General features: G+C 38.2%; 3 protein-coding genes and 1 long non-coding RNA gene across 5 annotated transcripts in view; 2 read left to right on the top strand and 2 right to left on the bottom strand.

Annotated features, from left to right (window-relative positions):
- Window positions 1–6,222: 6,222 nt before the first annotated feature.
- Window positions 6,223–11,221, bottom strand: dsela (dermatan sulfate epimerase like a). The gene has a single exon (XM_048163741.1). The coding sequence runs from the start codon at window positions 10,440–10,442 to the stop codon at window positions 6,858–6,860; it is 3,585 nt and encodes a 1,194-aa protein (XP_048019698.1). The 5' UTR covers window positions 10,443–11,221; the 3' UTR covers window positions 6,223–6,857.
- Window positions 11,222–11,426: 205 nt separating this feature from the next.
- tmx3a (thioredoxin related transmembrane protein 3a) lies at window positions 11,427–18,133 on the bottom strand. The gene is made up of 16 exons (XM_048163742.1): window positions 17,517–18,133; window positions 17,318–17,372; window positions 16,903–16,942; window positions 16,661–16,784; window positions 15,840–15,885; window positions 15,662–15,742; window positions 15,452–15,551; window positions 15,149–15,226; window positions 14,991–15,057; window positions 13,333–13,428; window positions 13,003–13,060; window positions 12,847–12,900; window positions 12,681–12,737; window positions 12,399–12,528; window positions 12,223–12,291; window positions 11,427–12,022 (listed from the first exon to the last, which is right to left on the bottom strand). The coding sequence occupies exons 1-16, from the start codon at window positions 17,536–17,538 to the stop codon at window positions 11,813–11,815; spliced, it is 1,287 nt and encodes a 428-aa protein (XP_048019699.1). The 5' UTR covers window positions 17,539–18,133; the 3' UTR covers window positions 11,427–11,812.
- LOC125250911 lies at window positions 13,435–15,411 on the top strand. Its single transcript, XR_007180894.1, has 3 exons — window positions 13,435–13,800; window positions 14,095–14,145; window positions 14,485–15,411. It is a non-coding gene; the product is annotated as an uncharacterized LOC125250911 (long non-coding RNA).
- A 547-nt stretch (window positions 18,134–18,680) lies between the features above and the next one.
- tesk2 (testis associated actin remodelling kinase 2) overlaps window positions 18,681–27,755 on the top strand; it is a 28,428-nt gene continuing 19,353 nt past the window's right edge. The window contains exons 1-2 of one of the 2 annotated variants that reach the window (XM_048163037.1): window positions 18,681–18,806; window positions 21,872–22,165. In XM_048163037.1, the coding sequence (XP_048018994.1) occupies window positions 21,944–22,165 (222 nt within the window). In that variant the 5' untranslated portion in view covers window positions 18,681–18,806; window positions 21,872–21,943. The other variant, XM_048163036.1, reaches the window with a different exon arrangement.

Consider the following 27,755-nt stretch of genomic DNA (forward strand, 5'->3'; position numbering starts at 1 on the left):
GCGATTTGGACCTTCAACCTGTGGGTAACTGTTGAAGTCCACTATACGGAGAAAAATCCTGGAATGTTTTCCTCAAAACCCTTAATTTCTTTTCGACTGAAGAAAGAAAGACATAAACATCTTGGATGACATGGGGGTGAGTTTATCAGAAAATTTTAATTCTGAAGTGTACTAATCCTTTAAGATGCGGCCACATTATCAAAAGTTTGGCGAAATGTCCATTGTCTAATAGTATAGCGATGTATGAAGCACAGCTCATATACAGAAGTCACTTTCAAACCAAGCAGCTTTCTATTGATCCCGATCACGTGGATTCCTATTGAATTTCACCAGTGAAAATTCACAGAACAACGGTAAATGCGATCACACCTTTAGAAATTCATGTATCAAATATGATAGGCTTTATAGGGGTTAAATATTCTAAGCATTAAATGTATAATATCTATCATATTTTAACGCAAGCATCAAAATATTGTGATACTGTTGCATTGAAAGTGGAAATGTCACCTATATTTTCAAACGCAGTAGGCGGGTTTGCTCATAATATTGTGCTTGTAGTGCATATCCTCGTAATTCTGGTCTCCGCAATTCCCCGCTCTTAGCTGCGCAGCAGGCTGAGGTTATGCAACCCGCAGAGACAGTGTAGGACATGCGGTTTTCACTTTGAAAGGGAACAAAAACACACAAAGATGGTTTAAGATGTATATGTCAAGGGGTTCTCGGGCCATTATGTTGTTATCAATGGCAATACATGGTTTCCTGGTATAAAGACACCTCAGGGAAGAATAATAACTGTTTGAAGGCAAGAGATAAGAGATAAATATGTAGTGTCTCTGTTTGTTGAGTCTTGGTTCTCCTTTACATCTCCTTTAAACAATGGATTATTGCTCCTCAGACACAATATAAAAAGCTGTTTTGATAATGGTTCCTCTACATTCATCCTCATCACATTTCGATAGCATGACTGCAAAGAGAAATGGATCACCCCATCCACTATATAACCTGTCTCAATGGCAGCCACTTCCAACATATGTGGTAAAAGCAGCATTATGACTCCAAAGTGCAGTATTCATGGGAAAGAGTGCTCCATACGAGTGACCCATAACTTTGATGTGCAGAGGTTCCACTGAGTGAATGGATGTGTTCAGCACTCATCACAGGCTGTGATTGATAGGTACGCCAGAGTAGTTCTGGCCAGAGGAGTGCGGCTCTCACTCAAACGACTGCCATACCACAGCATCTCTGTTTACTCTTATGATTTACTAACACTGCCGCTGCCACTAGCTCCCTGTGCACTGCTGAGACCCGATGCTCTCTTCAAACGGAAAGCTTTTAGAGAGCTCAGTTTAAAGATCAAAAGCTTGTGATCCCCAAATTGCCGTGTGGTTGCTGTATAAATATTACCAACCGGTGCCTCTTAGTCATGACATTTTACATCTCACCAAATGCAGAGTGGCTGTCAGTGTGACTCATATCTATGATGCTTAAAGTTGGTATGAAACGGATGTTGAAATTGTATTATATTCCCTATTGTGACTTATATCAAAGTGAAATGGTTTCTTGAACAAGAAAAATGTAGGCCAGGACTTGATTTTGTCCATCGGCAATTGATTGGATGGTTGTGGTTTGCTATCGCTGTGACCTCATGTGAGTGGCAGGTTGCCCTGCCCTTACGCCAGTGAACACATTATCAGAGAAGAGATGTCGCTGCAAGAGGGAGAACTTATTTTGATTAAAAATAACTGAGGGCACATATAAACAAAGTCCCTTTAAGACAAGTCATTTCACTCGGCGGCCATCTTTGAAACGCCTCTCGGGCATCCTGGGCATCATGCCCTATCTCTTTGAATGGGGAAACATCAAATTCTCCAAAACTGTTTGCCAACCTTACATTTCATATTTGAAATCACCAATGAAATCTGACAACAGCTGTCTTATAAATGTTTTATCCAAACGCTCGAATCATGATAAAAAAATGTATTTTTTAGGCTGGATCAAGCTAACGCGCATATGCAGATCTAAATGCGCGTTTCTTCTGCCATGTTTCAGAGGCGCGCGTCTGACTGTTTCTATAGAAACCGGTGCTTCTAACGGCTGCTGCAGTGACACGATGACTTTACCAGTCAGCGATTGGCTCTTATTTAGAAGGCGGGACTTATTCCGCCATATTGCGCGTTACACTTTCTCTCATTCAAAACAATACGAGTGACACGTCTTGTGTTATTCTATAGTCTTTGATATAAATCAGTTATAATAAACACTGAAATACAAGGCCGTAACCATGTCTTGAACATATCAAAGGCTGTGGGTTCTAATATGCCCTTGTATAGGGTTTTCATCAATAATTGTATATCAAGAGCAGGGACATGTTTGTGTGCATTTGTTTTATGATTTCACCAGAAAGAAAAGTCTCCACAAGGGCATTAAGAGATAGATTGATGTGCTGATCTGTGTGAAGACTGTGCACAAGCCAAAAGAGAACATAAACCCCGCCTACTTTGATCTGATTGGCCATCTCAATCATTTTGACAATCATTTTTTTAGCAGGACTTGTCATTTTGACAAAATGACAAAATATTCCATAAAAAATAAGAATTGTCAATTATATAATATTCTAGAATATTTTTGTCCAGACTTTATAATACATTTATTTAAAAAAAAAAAATCTGAAATAAAATCTGACCACAATATTATCATGAATAGCTTCTTTTGCTCAAGCTTGAAAGCCTGGATCACCATTCACTTTCATCATATGAAAAAGAGAGTGGACAGTACAGTTGTGGCCTAATGGTTAGTGAGTCGGACTTGTAATCCAAAGGTCATGGATTTGAGTTTCAGTACCGACAGGAAATGTTGGTGGGGGGAGTGAATGAACAGCGCTCTCTTCCACTCTCATTACCAAAAACTGAAGTGCCCTTGACCTAACCCCCAATCACTCCCTGGGCGCCGCAGCAAAAAAATGGCTGCCCACTGCTCCAGGTGTGTGTTCACGGTGTGTGTGTGTTGAATACTCACTGCTGTGTGTGTGCACTTGGATGGATGAAATGCATTGCACAAATTCTGAGTTTTGGAATGACACGAGTGAATGATTCGATGACGACTTGAACTGAAGTGTTGTTTAATTTTGATTATTACCTTACGAAACTCTCTCTTTTTGTGTTATTTTATCATCCTAGTTTACCGAATCTTTCTTGTTAGAAAGATGTGTGTAACAGGTAACTGCTGCCATATTGGAGGGGTGACAGTCTATGGGGTCAAACTAATGGTTTTGAGAGAGTGACAGACCAAAGCATTGTTCTAGCATTGGCTAGAGTCTCTACAAGCACAGGTGAGAGCTGGAGAGATCTTGATGAAATATTAAAGGCCTGTGAGCTGATGCAGGGCCAGGATGAGGGCACTCAGGGGGCACTGTCTCCTTAATTACTGTGTGCGGTGGTTTCACTATTTCATTTGGGAAAAATCCCAGATTGAGGTTATGTTCAAATTGCCCTTCCGCAGAGTGAACTGGACTACAGTGCCCGGAGGACACGGCTCCTGATTTAATTAATGTTTGGGTGTGTTATGCCCTATGTTAGTGGGGGGTTAGACAAGTCTTTAGGTAATAATAATGGCCTCAATCTCAATTAAACGGCATACTTAAGAAACACTGAATATCAATCGATGACATAAAGTTGCAGTCAGAAGTATTTACAGTGTAAACAGCTCTTCACAGTAACGTTAATTATTTGCAGAGATGAAATTAAAGACACAGTCCGACTATAAAGAGGCTTTCAGTGTGCTGAGTTTCAGAGATTGGCATAGTTAAAGACCCAGCCATGGTTATTAGTGTTATTAACGTAATCCCTCTCTCCTCATGGTCTCCTGGAGCATTGATCCTCCAAAATGGAGTATGGATCCCACTTTATCCACTGTCTTACAACAGCTCTTACTTAGCTTGTGTGTTCTGCCTGTCCCTTAAGACACTAGATATTCAATACGTAACGTAATAATGTGGGTGCAGATGCAAAACATATCACGACTATGTGTTTTATTGTCCACATGACCAGATATTTGTATTTAAAAGCATTGCATAAATGTTATGAATATGTTTTTTTTCTAGTATGATAATAATATTCTGGAAGCACATGTAGTTAAACTTTTTATTCACAAGAGAAAGTGTTAAAGGTCCACTGATCTCCAGTACGCCAACAAAGCCTCATCACGCCGGTCCCCCTGGACACCAGAGAGTACGGCAGAAAATCCGTCAGCCCTAAAAGAGCTTGTTGCTGAAATTGATTAGCATTTAGATTGTATCTAGTTTGATTCAAAGGAGGAGAGGCTACAGATGGTTTGAAAGCAGCAGATTTAGAAGTAGACTTTGAAAACTGTCTGTAAATAGGTACATTTACACGCGACTCATTTCATGTTTTCTTTTAGGCCTGTGTATCCTCCACCCCCAGTGTTTTTAATAAGAAACCCCGTCTGAAGTCCTCTAAAGCCTGCCATTACTCACTAATCATATTTTTTGTTCATAGTATTTAACAGTGCATTTGTCAACTTCATGAGAGATCCCTCTTTTGGGAAAAGCCTAAACCATGAGGTTTGATCTCAGATACTAATTTTATCATGCGATACATTTATTAGTATAAATTTAACATCCACTAAAACCACATGACCATAAGCCGAATGAAGTTCGTTTATCTTCTCCTTCAGAGCCTGTGTGCATTCTTCATTGCAATGGATAATGCTAAAACATGTTCCTATCAGTATGCTCTTTCCAAGGGCTTGACATTAAGAAGAATAAATAGCACTGGTTTCACAACACCACCTAATTCATCAAAGTCGCTGCTACGGGTACATGCCCAGTGTGAATGATCAAACACTAGCCGGGCTTTTGGCTCATGCTGAAGGCACCGGTGCATTAGAAGGCACGAGAACTGTCTGCTAATCAGGAAAACTATCAATCCCTTTCATGAGATGCGTTAGAAGGCCACGGTTCTAGGGTTTCAATACAATGATCTGAAAACAAATCAATTTTCTGGTAAAATCTAGTGAGCTACCTAGCATCAAGGCATGATTTGTTCATTTGAATGCATGAGCTGTTTCTGTAAGTCTGTATTTAACCCACAGTCACTGTTTGGCTCATCTGAATTAAACACATTTGCAAAGTATTAGGTTAGCACCTAGGAAACCACAGTAAGATTCACAATACATCACACTGCTCAAGACCTGACTCATCCCAGATTTATTAGTGTAAATGACAAGTATTTTGAAGTGTAAAAAGGAAACGTGAAGTTGGCACCAATGAGCAAGCTTTTTTTTTTTAGTTCTTACATGATTTGATGCGAATAGTAGTGAAGGACCTGATAATATATTTCTGCTCAAGCACGTTGTTGGATCTTTATTTATCTGCTGCCCTCTGCTGGCGACATTTTACGAGTAATTCTATGTTTTGAATTGCAAGCAAAATCTTTAATTCCCCTCTTTTCTAAGACCTGTTACTGACTATTAAACTTTTTTTTTTTTTTTTTATCCACAGAAGTCACGTAAGTAATGTTGAACCATTTATTTGTACTATCAAGAACTATGTGTATGTTAATGAATTGCCACATTCAACTTGACACTATTGATACTGAAACAAATTTGACAGATAACTTGTTGCTTCACAGTTCAAATGACACTGTGTTCATGCCTTTTACCATGTTTACTCTTTGGTTTTTCTTTATGCCAGACATAAAATAATAATAATAAAAAACTTCACCATAGAGTAGATGTGCTGGGGACCTATACATGATCAGCCATATAGCATAATATAGGGATTGGCTTTGCTTTTAAGCATTTAACTTAATATTCTCCATACAGACTCTATATCCTATGAAGAATTGCTTGCTGAGTTCAGTCTGAAAGCATGCTGGGTGCAAAGGAATGGCACTGCAAATAACACCACACACACTAAAGCAGGCTTTGCAAATGTTTTAAAAGTATCACATAAATTGTCGTTATTTTCCTCCATTTCAGTTATCCCACAGTGATGATTACACTTCATATGCATGTGGTGCCATGGAAAATCCATTTGCATTGTGGCTTTTAAAACATTTCGTGTTAGTAGTCTCTTAAAACTGCATTAAAATATTTCCCCATTAAGATGAGAAATATGATGTTTTGTGGTTTTACTTGTTTGGGTTGTTAAATGTTCCATTTATGATTTCATCACGAGCAAATGAATACTTCAGAAAAGTAAGATGGATTTGTTAATGGTGTTTAATATATATAGTTTATATAGGGGTGCGAAGAAACAACAGGGAAAAAATATTCACATACAGTACTAAAAAATGACAGTTGATTTGGCAAGATGATGTGACATGTTTCCATTCAATTCAATAAAGAGATTTGATTGTACAGTCACAGTGAACACCTTTTTGCACATTTATAGACCTACACATGAACTGGATCTCATAAATGCAAACAATAAGGTCTCTTAGTAGAAAAATGACTGAAAATTACATTCATTTCACTCACAATAGCATAATTACAATAGCATGTATCTCACAATATAAAACTGGAAAATACTGTTAGCCGCCCATCTGGTGGAAAATACCATAATCTTGTCTTCCAGTCAAACTAAATGTGTTTGTGATCCAAGACTTGCATCTGTTGCTCATCTTCAGTGGTGAGCAATCACTTTTTGTTCTTTAGCACATCTAGACATTCTAGACTCTGTTTTGTCTGTATGATTTAAATAATATATAAACATTGCTTAAATGTACTGGAATTGGAGCACAAAACAATTGGTCATATGATGAACATTTGAAGGAAACATACTGATACTTCCCCAATAATGATCTTTTGGCACAATATGAAAAATAAAATAAAAAAACTTACAAAAAAGAATGACTGACTGTATGTCTTTTATAACCCAGCTTCTCCATCACAGGCCAACATGTATCCTCAATGAGTTTAATCTCATCTATGGCCATATTGGTCTTCCACATGTTGATTTTGGCAGGTGATATATCTCCTTCATATATCAGATTATACAAATTTGTGGACGTGGCAAATGTCAGTTGGTTTAATGCAGCTGGTGCAACAGGTATTCCAATAAAGTTATGTATCGTTCTCGCCATCTCTTCAGGAAAATATACAACGTCCTCGAATTTGACTATAAGGTAAGTGTTTGTAGGCAGGCTTGAGCTCACCTTGAGTCCTGCTGAATTGTGAGCCAGCCATAGCTGAGCTAGCAGCTGTACAGGGTTGGGATCTGGCTGGGAGAGGATCTTCTTTAAAGGAAGGAAATGTGAGTCCACTGTAGCACAGCCCTGATCCACACCATCAATGTTCTGCTTAAAAATGTTGGCGATGTGCCTTTTAATATTCTTACGTACGTACAGGCTTGGCTTACTGCTGTAGAGCATAAGATAAATCCATGCACGTGGGTCTCTGACCACATGAACTGAGCGAAGTGAGTGACCTATGACCTGCTGAAGATAAGGAAGCTTCAAGAACCAACCTCCACTGCCCATGCTCAGCACCGGCCGGGCATTTGGGTACTTTACCAGATGCTGCCTGAGTTCTTGTATGTATCCGATGTCCATATGGGTACGCTTGCCGCTTCCTGTCCTTGTTTGCTCTGACAGCAGCATTCTTCTGTTTCTTTGGCTTTTCGCTTTGACGTTATTCCCTGTTTCGTCATTGCTCTGGTGCAATTGAATGTTCTGCAGGTGCAGTTTCACATTGTGGACTATGGAGTGGAACCATCCCTGAATAACTCGAAATCGTCCATTTTGCGCATCTGCTCCAGACCACTCGCAAGCGTCCACCAGAGAGACGAAAGGAGACACGGGGAACCGAAGGTAGGTGGAAGGGATCCGGAGGTATACAAAGTCAGAGCTGTTATCAAAAAGGTGCTGAAGGATCTCTGCCCCCGAGCCCGGCATAGATGTGATGGTGATGACGGGGAGGAGGTCAGGGACACTAGAGTCTGTTCCATCATATATGCTGCTGTCTTTTGATTTAAATAAGCACGAGAGCTGTTCGCAGCCATAAAAAACAGACAAAAGTTCAGTCACCCACAAAAATAGCACACAGATCAGAGTGCAATGAATTAGCATATTGAACGACACATGAAATTTCCTTTTTTTTATTATGAAAGCTAAAGCAAAACATAAAGTCAGTATCGCAGAGATATTTACCACCAACCCAAAGTCAAACACAAAATCTTTTGTGACTTGACTTGGCAGAGTTTGAATTCCCTGGCCAAACTGAACTATTCTTTTATTTTCTTCTGTTTTGGCAAAGCCTGCAAAGCCCAAGTAACTGTGTCTAGCCTCAATGTCTTTGTAGTTTGTTACAACTGACACAACAGTCTCTGTGTCATTAAGGGTCACTGATATCTTTACTCCATTTTTACTGTTGTCTATGAACCTACAGTCCGAGACCTTGACGTACGGGCCATACATCAAGTAAGCTACTCTAGTGACAGGGTTCTCCATGGGAAAGGTCACATTTATGAACTGTGTCCATCTCTTTTTGAATTCCGCAGCCTGTTCTGCCTCTTGTATCCTGGCAACGGGGCTGGATCCTTGCGCGTCCAGCCAAAACATTTTGTAATGTGCATCCCATACATCCATCAGAACCCCATTGTATTTTCCAAACGATCTGTGAGGAACATATCTGAAATCAAAGTCTAGGTTGTGAAAAAATGCACTTAGGGAAGTGAGAGGGGAGCGCTCATGTTTCTCAATGTGGTCCAGCACGAATAATGTTTGAGAGTTGAGAAGCACAAGTGCCCGATACACACTCTTTAGCTTCATGGCGGATGAATAGGCCGAAGCAGACTCTCCACTCACAAACAACATGTCCTGATGCGACGAAGCCGCGATGACCTCCCCAGCGGTTTCCCCAACTTCCTTTTCTCCCCATCGTAGCCACTTTGAACATTCCCCCAACTGTCCTTCCCATGGCTGATTACACTGGCTGGTGGGTGAGGGGGCAAATACCAGCACATTGTTAAGATAGCTGTATTTAGGACCATACAAGGCCTCAGAGACAAACACCTGTCCATTTGGTGCAAAAGTGAAGGAGTTTTGATCAGGGTGCTCGTGCCCTGGGTTGAAGTTTGTCCAGCCTTCAACCCAAGAATAAGGTTGGGCATGGACAATATCGTACACCGCTCGCCCTCCTAATTTTCCAGATTTAAATGACACAAAGGTATTACCTTGAGCTTGAGGCAACCCTGCCCCATACGTCACCACACCCCAGTTGGAGAAAACGTGCATGGTTGCTTTGTTAAAATCAGGTGGAGGCTTTGAAGTTAACTTAGAGTCATACCATATGTACTCTGTATGCAGAGTAGCCCAACGTTGGGCAGCCGATTGCATCATGGGTCCGTCTTTAGGACGATGCTTCCTAATCTGCTGTGCCAGCCAGTTTCCTGAGCCATTTCGGAGCACGTATGCATCCAGAAATACAAGCTGGCTTTCTGGCCCATAGAACCAGTTATAATTGGAGTCTGCAATGCCAACCGTTCGTTGAAATCCAGGAAGCAGAGTAGCGAAGTAAAACATGAAGTGCGCTCTGAGCCAGTTGTTCTGCGTGTTGTCTATCTGAAAATGACGCATGGCTAAGTAAACATACTGAGTGATGGATTTTGCGGTGTAGCTACCGTATGCAACTCCCTCATCGAGAGAGCCATCGACAATGTGGCTGAGAAGGAACATGGTCTTCTCCATGTAGTTCACTGATATTTGCTTCCATATCATGGTCTCTGGGTCATTATGTTCCCCTGCCACAAGAGCGCCAATGAGAATGGCTATTATATTAGTAGTCTGGTGGTTCTGTAGAAACTGTTTTCCCCATCCTCTGTGCTTGGACAGCTCGAAAAGCTCCTCAGTAACAGATCGTATTTTCGTGAGATATCGCAGTCTTCTCTGGGTGTCAAGAAAGGTGTAAATGAAATCATATGCTGTGGCAAAACCAGTGAGGGAGTGAGCAATCGGAACCTCATCATTTGGGGCACTGGACACCATCCAATCTGGATACTCCACCATTCTATCCATGTACTCAATCAAAAACTGAGAGGCGGCAGCATCATCAGGTTGAAGCAGACAGTATAGTGCAAGAGGTGGCAGATTGTTGCCATAAATCTCATTCCATTTCTTGCCAAAATCCTCATGGTTCACCGGAGGCTGGTAAGCAGCTGCATTGGATAACATAACAGAAACAGCATTTCGAATCACTTTGAATAAGTGTCTATGCGTGGTGGTGGCCCTCTGTTTCATCAAATCCACCTCTGTCTGATCAAAGTATAGCTTGGGGTGAAGGTGTGATGACAAGGTGGTATTGTCTGTTTGGTGTTCTTTCAAAGACACATATCTGTCTGAGGCAGATGAAATTCCACCGAAAGCAAGTCCCACAGCCAAGACACAGAGCAAAACCGCAGACCTCTGCATGTTCTCCATGACCATGATCCAAGAAACAGATGTGGTGCTTTTCTCTTTGAAAGCTCCTCCTCCAAAGCGCCCAAAAAATGTTTTTACTCCAACTTAATTCACATGCAGGGCTGCAGATATTGTTTCCCTTTGAGGCAAAAACCTAAGTGTCTATAGCTGCATTTATGTTGCGAGTATTAAATGTCGTTGAGAAAACATGCTTGCTCCATAAATAGTGTTCCGGCTAAACTAAAACTTGATAAACCCACGCAAAAAAAAATTCTTCCGCATTTTTTGTACGCTGTTATATTATTTAACTGGATAAAACTGTTAATATAATCTCTCGCCAATAGTTAAAACGATATCCGCCCAAAGTGACATGACGGAAATATCATAAATGCATAGATGTCAAAGAAACTTCCGTTTTCAGTATCCGTCGTCATTACAAGTTTGATCCACTGTTTCCAGAGAAAGTTGCACCGTTCGGCGGTAACTGCTCGCAACACCATGTAAAGTCACTGTTAACGCCTTTTACTCATCTTGTGACACGAGAAGCGAGATAATCCATTAATCCACTTTGAGGTGAAGGAAACTTACCGCTGTGACTAAGGTGTGATGTTTTCTCATTTGATCTGAAGCAAACACAGATTTGAAGAATCCATATGCTTTCAAGCCATTTCAGTGTAACTTTTTTAGATTATAGGGATAAGTTTCCTCCATCGAATTCTTCTTCCATTACAGAACTGTCACAGTGTTAAAAGGCAAGTCTCCTTTTCCATCCTCAAAGTTATCTAGTACAACTATCACTTGCGGTATTAACAATTTTTAGTATGGTCGATAGATGGCGTCGTTATATCAGTGGTTTTATTAAACCATATTTCCGGTATTCGGTATTTTATTTATAAGTAAGTAATCAAACGAAATTGCTATACTAATATAAAGTACAGTTTTATAGTTATGATTTACCTAATGTAATTTATGCACAAGTCGGGATATAGTCGGCAATTTGACTCTGAAGCAGACACACGCACACACACACACACACACACACACACACACACACACACACTTTAAGAACAAAAACTAAAGAAAAAATACCCAGGGATCTCCAGCATAACACATTACATTTGAACACATTATTTGTGTACATCATACATATATAGCCATATGTTATAGCCTATCTGTTGTATTTATTTGATTAAAAAAATGTAAGACTTGTTTCATATGATGGATGCTTAAAATAAATAATGGTTCATCCGAGTTATTTGAACTTTATTTGATAAAGAAACCAACCACACTATATTTCCACAATATAGACTGGAAAAACAATTTATAAAAATGGGAAAAACAGTATTACACATTATGATATGTAACAAATTAACATGATCCTTAATAAACAGTCCATGTTAATCCTCTTTCTTTGCTTCAGAGGTTTTTTCTGTGTTGTCAGGCTGCAGTTCTTTTGCCTTCTTCCCAGGACCGGCTGTAGCTCCTTCCTCGGGTTTTTCATCATCTGCTGGTACAGCAGTACATGTACCCCAGATGACCATTACAACTACACCCACAGGCAGTCCAACCACAAAACAGGAGAAGAGCGGAGCTGTCTGGAACATTAACTGAGATCGAGGAGATTTATATTAGTTACTAGGACAACAGTGACCTAAATATTAGCCTCAAGTAAATATTTGATGAGGATGTGATCAGCCGTGTGTTCTGGTTTCGTTGCGTTAAGCGTTTAGTAAATATTTGGGAAAAAATGAAAAAAGAATAAATCTACCCTTCTGCTAAAATAATAAAGAGTGTAAGTCAGACTCACCACCACAGTAGACTTCGCTTTATAGAAAGCTCTCTTAGTGCACTGCAAATACCCATTTCCTCCGAGTAGCTGATTAAGGTAAATGGAATTTTATTAGAAAAGGCCCATTGTATTGCGCAAGAAGGAGAAGTTTTGACAGAAAAAAATGGAGAAGAAAACACTTTCGCTCCTCATACCGTTGCGCTGCCATCCAGAACACTGTTGAGAAAGAGAAGTAAATCCTCAATGGTCTCAATCTTACTTTCTGGTAGGAAGTATCCATCAATAGTCATATTCAGCACAATTATGGAGGGCATCACAACTTCTCTGAGAAGAAAAAATATATTAGTGGTGATTGTACAAAAATATGAACACAGAATGGACATATATATTGTTTTATATTCAACAATGTAAGTGGCTTCACACAATACACTTCTTGCACTTTGCACCTGCAGAAATCTGTGTCCAATTCAACTCACCCCATAATTAAACCGTTAATATATTCATTACCATCCATATAACCAAACTGGTAATCACTAGGAGAAAACAAACACAAAAATTGTTGTTAACAAATAATTTTTATAAAACTCAGATGTCAAGTGCCTTCTCTTCATGTTTTATAGTGAATATAAATTTGCTACCTACCTTTTATAATGATCTTTGTATTCAGTAGACAGCCTTTCCATCAGAGTTTTGTAGCTAAAGAGAGCAATTTTGAGTTTTGCAGTGGAAATAATGGGAAAAAATGGGCTATTGTCATGGTTTTGAGGTCTTTGGTGCACATTTTCTAATGTTGCTTACCGAATGCTTTCTTCAGATGGATTTTTCTCATCTACTACTGCCAATGCCACAAGTTTACCTTTGAGGGAAGTGTGAGAAATAAACAGCAACACAACAAATTATGTATGCACGGGAAGTTCACACAATCACAATCTGTCAAAGCATCGTTTTCACACATAAATAGTGTATCTTGGAAGAAAGTCATCTAGCAGTTGTTTTGTTTTACATAGAAATGGTGTTAATTAATTACAATCTGGTTTGTTAACTTTAATAGGTTATTAGAAAATAAGACAAATAAAAGAAATAAGTATATATATATGATCCTATGTTCATAAAGAAAAACAGGCTTACTTTGTTCTCCCATCTGGTACAGACTAAAGCTATCGATTTGGAAGTAAGAGGGAAAACGTTCTCGATTTATCCAGGAAGACAGATTTCCATTAGATTCTACAGAAATGATAAAACGAGAGATTAAACTTTTTATGACTTCATGTACATTTAATGTATTAAATGTAGCCCTACACTTATTAAATGTCATCATCAAACCTGTGCAAACAATATGCAAAGTTAAAGTACTCAGAAATGTCTCAACTCTTAAATCATAAGAAACAAATGAGCTTTAATTTTATTATCAAACAAAGTGTTTCTGTCCACTGTGCATTAAATTATGCAAAATATGTAACTTGCACACAGTCAAGCTGTTGACTTAAAGGGTGTGTACTGGATGATAACCCAGACGAATGTTCAGAATAAGCCACATGACGAAGAAGAGCTGGAACGCTTTACTGTCTCTGTATTCTCGTAATTTGGAATAGAATGGTAAGAAACCCATTACTGTAATTACAATGTCTTCACAAAATTCTTTTCACTTGTTTCTTATATACCTGTGCAAAATCTTGGGTAAGTACTACTAACATAACAAGTACTTTTAATGTTAATAAAGTAACCTGAATTCCAGCAATAAAGTGCCCTGTGTGCCAAATGATGTGGTGCAAATGTAAATGTACTTTCATATCAGATATATTCGTGTGCCTGTGACCTGTAATATTTGTTTAACATTTTTTGTTGGAACTTTTTTTGCCTTTTATTGTCTGTTTATGCTTCGGTTTTTAGAAGGATTACCATCTGATCTCTGAAACCATTGAATAATGTAAATAATGCCAGGTAAGGAGTGCCTATTGGCGGATTTTCGGTATTGACCAAATACTATCACAAATATATATGCTCAACGGTGTTAAGGATTTGTAGTGTGTGATGAATACATTTCAAGATCTCAAGCTTTTCTTTTAGTGTTTTTTACATCTAACAAGCAATTATTTCAAATTATATTTGAATGGCAAACTTTTTTTTTTTTCATTTTTGAATTCCAAGTTGAAACAATTACATGGATGTAAGGATGTTTGGATGTTTTTTTTTTTTTTTTAGCAGTAACAAGACAAGTGTGGGCTGTAATTTGATCCTATATGCTCAAATGATTCTGATCAAATCTGTATTTCTTTTTAGGCAATCAAGAAGATGTTAATACATAATATCTGCTTCAAAAACCACATTCTACACTTTATCTTTTAACCTTGCTCCATGGATGTGTTAACTATTCATATCGTGGAGGACTCGTCTGACAGTGCCGTGTTCTGGGTCCAGGTTGAGTGTGCTAATCCTTTCCTGCTAAACTTCTGGTTCCAAAAGACATTCTTCAACAATGGGGAAGTCCAGCAGATCAACACCCTGAGGATAAACGGCTGTCATGGGCTAGTGTTTGTTTTGAGGGTGCTACATCGTTCTTCACGCCTGCCTAATTCCCATTATTGGTGCCCTTTCCTAGTGACACTCTGCCTCGATGCCCTGGCATTTCACTACCACCTCCCCTCCCTGCCCCAGTGGAACGGCACCCTTCGAGAAGCAATGAGAGGAAACAGCCTTGAGCTCAGACGCTGAGAGACTATTGCTATTTTGCTGCTTACAGAGCCTATTAGTTTCAGATATTCACTTACTAAAGTGATGGATCTTACCATCGTAGAGGTAGTACGTCCCATCTTTGAACACAGCAACAACGGGAACATCCTGCAGAGTGACTGCCTATGGAGAAAATCAATAATGAATTGATTCGGTTTATTTTAAGTTGATTATTTTTACAGAGGTATTTTCCTCTGAAAGGAGAAAGTCTTACCTTTGGAAGGACTTTCACAGATGCAGAAAAAAAATAAGTGTGGACAATATACTCAGTTGCAGCTTTATAGTATTCATTCTGTAAAAAATACAAAATAAAACTTGTATTTCACTAGCAGCTTGAATACAAACCATTCCTGTATATCTTTGCATGACCTGCCAATAAATATATATTTACACAGTTTAAATAGTGTTAGTGTTAGAACTAGTGTTCATTAGTTTGCATTTCATTCCTATTCCATCAAAATTCAGTCATTCATTGTTCATAAATACAGTATGACAGACATTCATTTTACATGTTTACCTTAAGAAACGACTCCCCTCCAATGTAAACAAAGATAAGATCATGACGACTCATCACATGCTGGAACAACTGAACACTAGAGAGTGGTCTTACCACAGGACTAGATTCAATTAAAAAAGGACAAGGGGATAGCATGAAGAGAGTTGTAACTAGCACTGACATAAGACAACATAATACAATTCATTATGGTAAGATTTATTCCAGAATTACCCTGAAACTCTATTGGTAAATTCAATAATAGCATCCTTTGTTCTCTGCCCTTTGTAGTCAAAAGACAGATCTCCTTTAAACCTTATTAAAAGAACAAAACAGAAAAATACAGCAAGAACAGTTCTTGGTTATTATAATTTAGAGATTTAAATATGATAATAATAAGGCATTAACTCACAGTTTTATGGTTGGATATCCACGAATATTAAACTCTGAAGCAATACCTAAAGACACAAAGTGATCTTGTTTTATTTGCAAGCATTATTATTATTATTAATTTGTACTTATACATCAGTGGAGAAACATTTCAGAATATATAGAGATAATAATGGTAGTACTCATACTTAGAAGATTGTTATTAGTTAGCTATATCATTAGTAGATCACAATTAATTATTGTCAATTAGCTTTGATTTTTTTAAACACTACTATCTAGTCTAATCTAATTACTAACAGGGTGTACCCATGGTGGGGGGTAAAACACAAGACATGGACTACGTTTTATTTAGCTAGAAAGCTTATGTATGAACTTAATAATAAGAAGATTATTAAGTCGGAAGACAATGCCAGCAAAAGGCAGACACTGAACAACCTAATTCCAAGCAAACTAAAAGGATTTCTAATTGCTGAAATGCAACTTATGCCATATGGCCATCTGGTTAACAAGATACAGACTCAATACAGACTATGTATACAGTTCAACGAACCGAGTCTCATGAACGCATGAGGCCTGCTTAACTAATCCCATTAAACAGCAGGTAAGCCTATCCTGCCATTTAAGTAGCATACTAATTGGTTGCTAAGCAATGGCCTGGTGTGGCATTACCATTACTGTCATCTCAAACCAAGCTACAGCACGAGATATTTCATCTAAGTATCCTAAGGGGGGTAAGGCACAAATGCAGTTCTTGGTAATCTTAAATATAATTTTAGGAATGCATTCAATGCAATCAAAGCTTTCCAACATGCACACTTTTGTATACACTTGAACTGAACCTACTTGTGTGCAGTGTGGTATCCATCTTGCCGACATTAACAGGAGAGCCCAGACTCTTCAGCTCTGCACCAACTTCATACCATATTGGCTCAAATGTGTGACAGTATGTGCACCATGGAGCATAAAACTGCAATAATAATCATAATAATAATAAAACATGATATCACACAGTTGACATGTTACAAATTTGCATAAACATATCACACAACATAAAATTGCATAGACTACACTGTATACACTCTCACCTCCACCAGCCAGAGTTCATTCCGCCGGTATTCATTAAACCTGTAAAAGTGAACTGTTTAATTGATTCAGTCACACATTCTATCTATCTATCTATCTATCTATCTATCTATCTATCCATGCAATATGTCAAACCACAGGCCTTGATAGCATTGCCAGCAAACCCTTAACTATTTAAAATGCAGCAAGCCTCTTGTGGCTTAATACTTTTATAAAATGGTTCCCACATAATAAATATAGTATGATATACGATATTAGGAACATACATTTTCATCAATACCACCTTTTATTAAGCAAATTCATAAAGTGCCATTTCTCAAGATCTCAGTAGGCTACGCAGCAAAAGTAACTATACTGCATTGGCAACACCTTCACTACTAAAGCACAATCACTTCCTTTACAATGTAAAACACTTACTTGTCATCGAGTTCCTCCACGTATCCTGACACCACAGCAATGACCGAAAGAAGCGCTATCGAAATAAATAAATAAATAAATAAAAATGCAATAAAATGCGGTAACGTGTCAATCAGTCGTGTTAATAAGTAGCTATTTTGGAGTTTTATGTTGGCAAACATGGTGTACACAATTACTAGGCGTTCATACAGTAGCCTACCTGTAAGTATTACGTTTTTCATTCTTGCTATCCTTGAATCTTGTATCGTTTAATGATACAGACAGCAGAGTCTGTGTTGGGTTAGGGACATAATCATCAGACTGGTAGTAAGCTCTTGACTGACTGAGATTAACCCCATTTGCCCCGAGGAATACGGCCTCGAATTAAATATGGACAAGTGGCGAAGGTTTCATCATCGTGCAATTAAGTTTAAATTAGATTTCAGTCTTGTATTTTCTAGCCTACACCAAACACAAGAAAACTGCAGTCCCAATAGACCTAGTAGCCTATTAACAACATGTTCTGCTGTTAAATCTTTAAATAATGTGTTTGGCATCATATACAACCAGTTTACCAAGCAAACTCTCCCATGCACTTTATTCTTCTTATTGTTGTTGTTGTTGTTATCATTTCGGTCTTACTTCATGTTAAGTGTCTTTAACTACTAGGCTATTTACTTAGGTTAAGCAATAACCTAATACAGTGTAGCCTATTTATTGTGTTCGTATGGGTTTGTATCAAAAGACTTCGAGGTGGAATGTGGGTGATGTTAGGAACCGGTTATGGATAGATTTAAGAGTGAGTTTGGGTTCAATAATGTAACTGTAAGGAATTATATTACATATGTTATTACGTGCAGGCATTTTTAAACAGACGTTGGACTACAATAAGTGCACTGCATCAAACAATTAAAAAATTCAAAAAAAAATACAACTGACAACTCTACATATTGTAGTCTATTGTATTCCCTTGAAAAACGTTGCTTTCTCTCCCAAAAGATGGCGCCATAATAATTCATTTAGAATACAGCTGCCTCATGTTTTATTGGAAGGCACAGCTGTGCTAAAATATCATTACATTAATCCTATATCCATAACAATTTACGCACAGTGGGATAGTAATTTTCTTATTTCTAACGGAATAAATACTTAAAAGGTTTTTAATGCATTTCCCTCCCAGTTGTTTATTGTTCTTACAATTGTTTTCGAACCCATAATACCATAATGCATTTTAAAACACACAGAGATTTTAAGAATACGTCCTAATAACCTTTTAGTAGTGTGAATCTACATTTGTTTATGTGTTTTATTATGCCATACAATCAAGTCTATCATTGGACAACTGCACCTTGAGGAAACATTTTGATTCGCGGAAAGACAAGTCAATCAATCAAAATACCCGCCCACAGTGGTATCTGCCTCCCCAGTGATTGGTTCAAAATAACACCGTTTAAGAAGTCTCTTGTATCTCTATGGCCGTCGTTGACGTCTGTCTCCATCAAATGAAAACGTAAGTTTGGTCCGTGGGGAGAGGCAACTGTTATGGAAGTGGCTGTCTCTTGAATTTACTTCACTGTATGTTCACTCACCCTACGTGGAATAACGTCTTTGGGGATTCACTGCTCGTTAAATTAATTTGGAATATAGAAACCGATTGAAGAGCCCGACAGGACATAGAAAGCACTATCTAGAAAGAGCTCGCGCTTATTTATTTTCTCATGACCGCTTCATGTTTGTGGACAGAACGACAAAACATACGCAGTTGTCTACTTGTGCACGCTGAAATTGCGTATCTGTCGGAAAGTTTGTTATAGTTGCGGTACATATAAGACGCTCAAAAGTTGTTTAATTCGTCTTGGAGTTCAGATATAGCCTGGCCAACGCTCGGTCGAAACAGGCAACTATTTCTGCATGTAAATATATGGATTGTAGTGTATGGCCCTCGTTTGCAATTGCAAAATGCAATGGGACTAAGTGAGGCCTTTCGACTGCAACAATATTTGCTTCACTTTCAAGCCTGATGACCAGGTAAGACAATTAACTTTGTGCAGGGTCTTTCCTCTTGGTTTTAAAGTACGTTAAACTTGATACCCAGGCGCGTAAACAATTAAAAAGCGCTTTGGTGCACCTATGAGTAACAGTTTAATGATAGCAATGCAGTTGCACCTGATCACTATTCTCAGCGGTATTCTCGCGCTTATTGTTTTGCAGTAACAGAGTTTACTTTCGGTCAGCATCAATTATGCGATCTCGGATTGCAACACTTGCACTTCCGATTTGTTTTCGCGTCCGCTTTCTTCTGCTTCCCTAGTAACTACGCAAGCGCGTGCAAAAACATTACAATGATTCATGACTGGTTTATCCTATACTCACAATTGGTGTGTTAAGCAGTTTGCAAATTCAACCTGATTGTTGGGAAACGTTGCCATAGTTCCCTTAACCCTATGTGTTCTTGTTGATTAGCCTAAATGGTGGGGATGGTTTTGTTATAATTCAACAAAATCGTTATTGTAATTTTATATGTTGACCCTGGGAAGTGTGTTTAAACCTGTAAAGTGTCTTAAGTGAGGCCTATTTGCGTCTAAGCACTTCTTAGCAACATCTTGGGCAGATTTTGAAGTGTTAAGGAGATTCATGAAAAACGCCACCTTACTGTCTTCCCACTGTAAAGTATGTCAAATGCATGCAAAAAATGTCTGGTATGAGCAGAAAAATGTCTGGACAAGATGGTCAAGTCCTTCTCATTTCTCATTTCTTATTTCTAATCTTAGGAATGTCAGACATGCTGTTTTTCACATCATCAGCAAGCAAACGAGGTCGCTCTGTCTGATCACGTGATTTAAGATACCTGTAAAATGTGAAAGCATTACAACCTCTTTTGGAATTTTTGTGTATCTTTCTGGCTGCTAGAGATCATGAGTTAGATTTTAGTGCTGCTAAATCAAAATAAGCTCTTGTTGTGCAGTGTTTAGTTAGCTTACAGTGTTGTTGCTTTGGTGGAACCCCTTTTGTAGTAGCCTAGTGCATCATTTTTGACCCTGTGTGACATGCTTATTTTCCAGACTGGGAGTGTTATTTATGGAAATAAGAGATTGGTATATGGGTCAAATCATGCAGTAAGCTGAACATTGTGTGTTGGCTGCCCTTAAGGCTGTCCCAACTGAAGGTCAAGTTTGAAATGAGCTATGTGGATCGTTGCCACTGGAATCATGATCAGAACAGCTGTTTTAGGGCTTGTCTTTAGTGGTCCTTCTTACATACTCCGAACATGCAGCAGTTTTTGTTGCTTTCTACAGTAAATGACATAATTGAGTGAATGTTTATGGAAACAAAAACAGAGGGACAGTCCACCTTAATTATTATTGAAGGTTAGCCATGATTGCAACTTTGAAAATCACAGGGGGAATCTACATAAATGGACTGAGTTGATTTATCACAATGTAGTGAGTAGAGCCAGCTGTTGAACGGCCTAGGGCCTGCGTGAATGTTATGGTCCTTTTAAAGTGGCTTTTTACTGGGGTGTGGCACTGAACTGTAAGAGTGGGAAGGCAGTGTTTAGATCCTGGCAGAATTTTGTGTTATTTATTTATTTCCCCATTTCATTTCCAAGCTTATAACTGGAATGTTGAAGGGACAGTTTATCCCATATCCGTCCTCTATTTGTTTTGTTGTTGTTTTTTTTTTCGTTTTTTTTGTGATGAATGAGGGGAAATGAGTGTGAATGGCTTGATTCTGTGTTCTTTTACAGAGAATTTAGTCTAGGTGATTCATTTTCATGCCACAGTATATTATTTGTTTTGATATTGTAAGGAATTTAAAGGGTTAGTTCAACCAGAAATGAAATTTATGTCATTAATCACTCACCCTCATGTAGTTCCAAAACCGTAAGCCCTTCATTCCTCTTCAGAACACAAATTAAGATATTTTTAATGAAATCCGAAAGTTTTTATTTCCCATAGAAAGCTATGAAATGACCACATTCAAGGTCCAGAAAAGTAGTAAAGGCATTGTTAAAATAGTCAATGTGACTACAGTGGTTTAACCTTAATGTTACGAAGCGACAAAAATAACGACTTTATTTAGTCATATCCTCTCTACCCTGTCATTCTCCTACGAATCTGCCAGTAAAATGACAGATTTCTCTCTGTTATGTATGACTTTTCCAATCATTTAGCCCACTACTTAAAACACCCCTTTTCTTACACTCTACTGCAAATTCACATTCAGATCTGCCTCCATCCAATCAACAACCGATGGATTGAACCAAGTTTCCATCCTACATTTTTTTTTTTTCTTTTCAATAATCTGTTTTACTTCAATGTACATCACAATACAGAAGAAAATATGTTCTGTTACACTGTGACTTTTAAATGGAAATAGAATATATTTTGTGACGCAGATCAAGATAAATCTTTTTCATAATCTACTCTTCAGTCTACTGTTTGTTTGGTTTCCTTCACTATAGATTGCTTCTATTTGAGTGAACAATACATATTCAGTTGTTAAAAGAATGGCCAATATAATGGGACATACTGTTATTAACAATGTTTTACTCATCTGTTTATTCCTCTGTAGGTCTGGAAAAGACCATCAAAAATGTGAACCGCTGATTGATAATCGACCAGATTAATTTTTGCACCAGTAGCAATGGAGCGGAGCAAACGGAACTCCATTGCTGGGTTTCCCACACGGCCAGATCGGCTGGAGGACCTGGATTGTGGAGGAGGAGCAGAAACCGGTCCGGCATCACTGGACAGGGTGTGTCCCTCTTCTTACCGTGCCCTCATCAGTGCCTTTTCTTGCCTGACCCGACTTGATGACTTCATCTGCGAGCGGATTGGCTCTGGGTTTTTTTCAGAGGTCTACAAGGTAAGATTGTTGTCTGATGACAATTTAATAATTTCGATTTTAGTTCTTAGTCACTTGGCCTGCAGAGTTGAGTTCTGACTTATAGTCGTTTCACCTGTCTGATAACTCCTAGTTTTTACACATCAGGAGGTGAAAGTTGTGTAGCCTTTCTCAAAGATAGAGTTTCAGTGGAAGACGTCCTAAAGGAGTAAAAGAAGGTTAATCTTGTGATTGAGCTGATGAGTTGCCATCCAGGTTGAAATCTCAGATAGATGTGCAGATTTTGGAATATAAAATTGAATGTTGTTAGCTTGGTAATGATGATAGAATACTTGCTATTGGATTACAATATTAAGTTAACTTGTGCAATTAATGAAGAGTATAGGGCTGGTCCTAGCAATGACGGTGAAGATGAAACATTGTGGTCGAAGGTTGGGAACGATTCCATTTTCTGACCAGCTTTCAGTGTGGTAAAACTGGCTGCTTTAAGTCTGTTTAGATTCTTTTGGGCCTAAAGTACTGCATAGCAATGCTTGTCATTGGTTGACAGTGATACACGTTCAAATCCGGCCTGATTAATGTCCTGATCCCATTTTTTTCTCTTTCATCCCAATAGTTTCCTGTCTCTCTGCACTTATCCTGTCATATAAAGGCCATATAAAGGCATTAAAGTCCATTAAAAAGCCTTTTTAGATTCTTTAACCTGTTATAGGATAGTTTAACTTAGTCCCTAACCTTTGTTTTTTTAACCATTGTAGCACTGGGTAAAGTAGCTTTCAGAGTTTGTTAGAGCATCTTCTTAACCCCTCCTGATTTCTCAATGGTTCCTTTCATTGAAGCACCTATTGGCAAGTATTGTCACAGTGAACATTGTCAGTCAGATTTTTGTTTTTGGTGTTTACAAAGAGTTTGTAATTTATAATTGTTTAGTTGTTAAGTCCTCTTACGTTAAATTGAGTACTACCCTTGATGCTGAGCATCAGTAGTAGGGTAGGCTCTGAGGGTTTATATTCACTGTGAGTAATTGAGGTCAGAAAAGCCCTGGGAGAAGAGTGCATCATCATGATGCCCATTACTAAGATCAATTCTTCTGTCATAGCAATGAAAGCAGGGTTTTTCCTCGGTCAAAAATGGTATTTGGTGGTGGCGGATGAACACGGTCACCCACACACAGTACAGAGTACTCAACACATGTGAACTGCGATAAATAAATCCAAAATATATGCAGAGAAACAGTTTGTAATATTAACTTATCCTATTTATTCATGAGATAGAAAAAAATCACTGTCAGGTTTGATCACTGACGGATTGTAAAACGAAGTACTTAGAACTATTTTATATTTAAAAATATGTATTGTTCTATGTAAAAAGTCACTGAGTGACTGTTGTTCATTTCCTTACTAACTTTTCAAATAAAAGCAAGACATTACATAGAGGTGGCAGGTCTATTATTTTGCATTTACACTCGAAGACTTAATGCACAGATCATTTAACATACAGTCAATGCTCAAATTAGGGGTAACCTCACTTTGTTTTGCGTACCGGCACTTCTCAAATGTTGCTGGTACTCTGGTTTTGGTTTAGCTTGTGTGTTTTGTCATAAATGAGCTAAGATTCTTAGGCTAGGTATTAGTCATTTAGCGATCAGCTCAGCCAAAAGATTGCCTAAACATTATGGGAAGCGCGCTAGCCAGACAGGATTTAAAGGTCCCGTTTTTCGTGGTTTTTTGAAACTTTGATTGTGTTTATAGTGTGCACTATAACATGTGTTCATGTTTCGCGTGTAAAAAAACACAGTATTTTTCACATAATTTACTTATCTGTATACCGCTGTTTCCACTGTCATAAAAACGGGCTGATGACTTCCTTGTTCTATGAAGTCCCTCCTTCAGAAATACGTAACGAGTTCTGATTGTGCCAGCGGTTCCTGTGTCGTGATTCGACAGCAGCTTAGCGCTCCTTGCCCGGAAAGGTCACGCCTCTTACCATAACGTGGAGATGCACGCGCTCAGTGTTATTGTAAACATGTCTTTAATTTTACCCTATCAATTTGAGCCGGAATCAGACCCGGTGATTAGACTGCGGGATGAAAATAACAGCGTTTCGACGACATGGCGACAAACACACTCTACAAACGCAACTCTTGTGTATTCCTGTGGGCGGAGGTTAGTCAAAAAACTGTTTTAGTGACGTCATTAAAGAAGGAAGTAGAGGGATGTAGTCCAAACTGGCCGTTCGATGTAGACGACTTCTGTTAAATAAAATATCTCGCTTGGCATTGAACTTTGAGCTTTAAAATTTTACAGATTTTATTTATACTCTAACAACAACATTACACACTAACTAAAGTTTGAAACATGGGATCACGAAGAACGGAACCTTTAAACTTTGTTGACTGAAGACCCAAGTTTGGTTTTAAGATGGAAAATGCACCAAGCACAACGTTCTCTCATCATTCCTGATTTCTAACACACGCTCTCAGCGTTCACTGTGGTCTTGCGGCTATCAGAGCAGAAACAAAAGCGTCTGCTCTCGCTATGTTTTCCGTCATCTCCTTTCACATTCTTATGTAAATTGGGCGAGCTTATTTCATCCATTAGATCGAAAGATCTGAAATGGACCCTTAGAAATAGACCCCCATAGACCCTTCCCTCAAAGAAATCAGGACAGAAGTGGTCGAAAGTAGACAAAAAAGATGGATTAAAACACCAGGTATAAATGGGAATGTGTCTCCCTTGTCTACTTGTGATCTGATCAACCAAAATGCATCTTAATACCAGGTGTAAACAGGGCCTATAAAGTGAAGACCCTACAACTATGAAGTCTCAGTTGGCTTATTTTAATTGTTTATTCAGAGTAGATTATGTTGCTTTTGTTATAAGCCATCTAGAGCAGATACTACAAAACTGTTACCAATGTTTTTTATATTGCTTCCGATTATATCCACATCTCAGAAAACTGTACACTTTGCAAAAATTCTAACTTTAAGGATACTGCAGCTTGTCACTAGGGCAGTATCCTTAACCGAACAACTTTGTACCTTATCTTCCCCTTAAAAGTGCATGTTAGTACCTTTTATAGAACCTTTTTAGGACTAAATAAAATGCAAAGTTGCCCCAGTGACAAGTTGTGACAAGTGCCCGTTGCAAAGAGTTTTTCTATTTGGCTCCCAGTTGCATGCAGCATATTTTCTTTTCTTTTGTGGTATTTGTTTTATAATCTAGATGCTCTCATTTCTGTATAAATTTATCTCCCTTTACTTTGCACCTCACAGGTTCTTTTACAAGGGGTGTGTTGCCATAGTTTTTATTTATTGAAGCGAGTGTCCAAGAAATGCAAATGTTTAAGCCTTTTGTGAACTTTGAATTGAACATGCAAATTTTTTTTTTTTTTTTTTTTTTTTTTGTAGTGTAAATGTTTTGTTGCATTCAGTCAAACTTTTATTGCCTCAGATGTGTGAAGCTAAAAACATGTATAACAAAATGAGGTCTGGAAAAGTATCTTTTTTTTCGTTGTTGTTGTTGCATTTTTTTATTTTTTTTAAATGATTTATTTACTTGTCTTTTTTTATTACAATAGTGAAAAAAGTGCAGTAAATTAAAAGCGAAAAATACTTTAGCTGTTGTTTCTGTGTAAATAAATAATTATGGAGCCCTTTTAAGCTGCTGTCTGAACCCTTGAACCCACTTGCTTTGAAAACGATGGACATTACTGGTTAGTGGATTGTTATATATATCCATTAAGAATATTCCCTCCCTTCCCCACACAGGTGGCTGGGATTTAAAGCATAGTGAATGACTTTAGGATGGCAGGCAGGGGGTGTCTGCATGTGGCACAGGCAGGGGTAATGCGCTGAGCCAAATACCAGCTGTGATGGGGGTCTGCAATAACCTGTCTGGGAAGCTAATGCAATAATATTTGAACATGAGCTTCAATCTGTATCCATATGATAAGCTCAAACAAACATCCTAAAACCCTACAGCACTATGGAGAATCCCTAAATAATCATATTGCTCAATTTCGTAATCCATCTACATTTGAGGAACCAAAACATTTTCCTAGGACACTGGATTTGTTGCAGCAAGCTGTGACTTGATATTAGCAGAACAGATTGAGAGTTCGGGTGCTGTAGAGGAGGCATCTGGGTCCATGTCTGACAGGCGGCTCTCACTGTAGGTGGGCACACGAAACGGGCTCTTCCTAGGATGCTGATTCCCAAAGTGAGATTGGTTGCAGTACAGTCAGCACCACATATTTAAAATAAAAGGAAATGCTCATATAATGTTGCTATGTCTACAACATAACAGAACTTAAAACAGAATTCAATGGTTCCCTAGTGCTGAATTTCTTGAGTAATGCTTCAGCTGTGTTATCTTTCTATATCTGCATACAGTTTGAGGAAGTCAGCATTTTACAGACATACAAAATGATAAATTTTTTTTTTTTTTTTTTGCGCTCATGAGGATATCCTGTGGTTGATATTTGTCTCTTTTATTGGTCAGTAAGATGAAAGCACAAAGAGGAAACTAGGAAAACGGATCTGCAGAAGCACATTTTAGAAATGTTGTGAAACCCCTAACCACACATGGCCATTAGTCATTCACGCAGGTAGCGTTTGTCTGTTCCATTATTCATCTCATGCAAGAATATTGATTGTGTAGATTTTTAACATTGATAATGTATGTCACTTCCCGTGTGGTATTGTTGGTATAATGTTGTGGTTATTACTTATTACTTAACTGCAATACCCATAATCATAGTAGCCATTGAGAAGCAATGGGCCAAGATGCATTGAACAAAATTCTTTTCATTTTTTTATATTCCTTTTAAGATGAACATTCAGAGCATATAAAACATATAAAACAGAAGAGTTAATCATTTCATTTTGTCTGTATGATTAAAACTAATACAATTCAGATGGCTAAAATATTTCTAAAACTAAATGGCATTTTAGTCAAAAGACTGACTAAAACTAAATCAAAATTTGCTGTCAAAATTAACACTGGTTCAAATTCAGAGTAAGAGCATTTGAAGAGTTCAGATGCAAAAGCCGTTAAATGCCACCTCAGTCAAAAATGAGATATTGAGTGAACGCTCTTCGCACATAGTATACGTTCATCATATACTTTTGCTTCAAATCCGTTAAATTCCAGCGTCAGCCCATTCAGAAATACCGGTTCGTTGCCAGAAACCGCTAAATGCCACTTCCCTTTGTCAGCAAAATCCTCTAGGTCCACAGAAGAACTATTTGAAAGACGCAAATCGAATCATTTGATTTCATCGATGAATGACGGTGTGTATGAGCAGACCTTCAATTGCTAAGCGGCAAGTTTTTATCATGTTTTGTCCATCGTTACAGTGGCAATGACAGGATTTCGGAAGTAGCAAGTAAACACAGCAGTGTTTCTTTTGCTGCTGTAAAACTGACAGAAACGGACGTTTTACTGTGTCTTGTTGTCCAAAGAGGTGGACTTAGGAGGTTTTTGCAAAAAAAACAAAAAAAAAACACACATGGACTTGGCTGGTTTTGCAGCAAAAACCAGTCAAATTTGTTAAATACCAATGAATTGACTAAAGTGACATTTTTGAAAGTAAGGCATTTTAATAACTG

This window comes from Megalobrama amblycephala, linkage group LG17 (genome assembly GCF_018812025.1).
Source record: "Megalobrama amblycephala isolate DHTTF-2021 linkage group LG17, ASM1881202v1, whole genome shotgun sequence".
NCBI lineage: Eukaryota > Metazoa > Chordata > Actinopteri > Cypriniformes > Xenocyprididae > Megalobrama > Megalobrama amblycephala.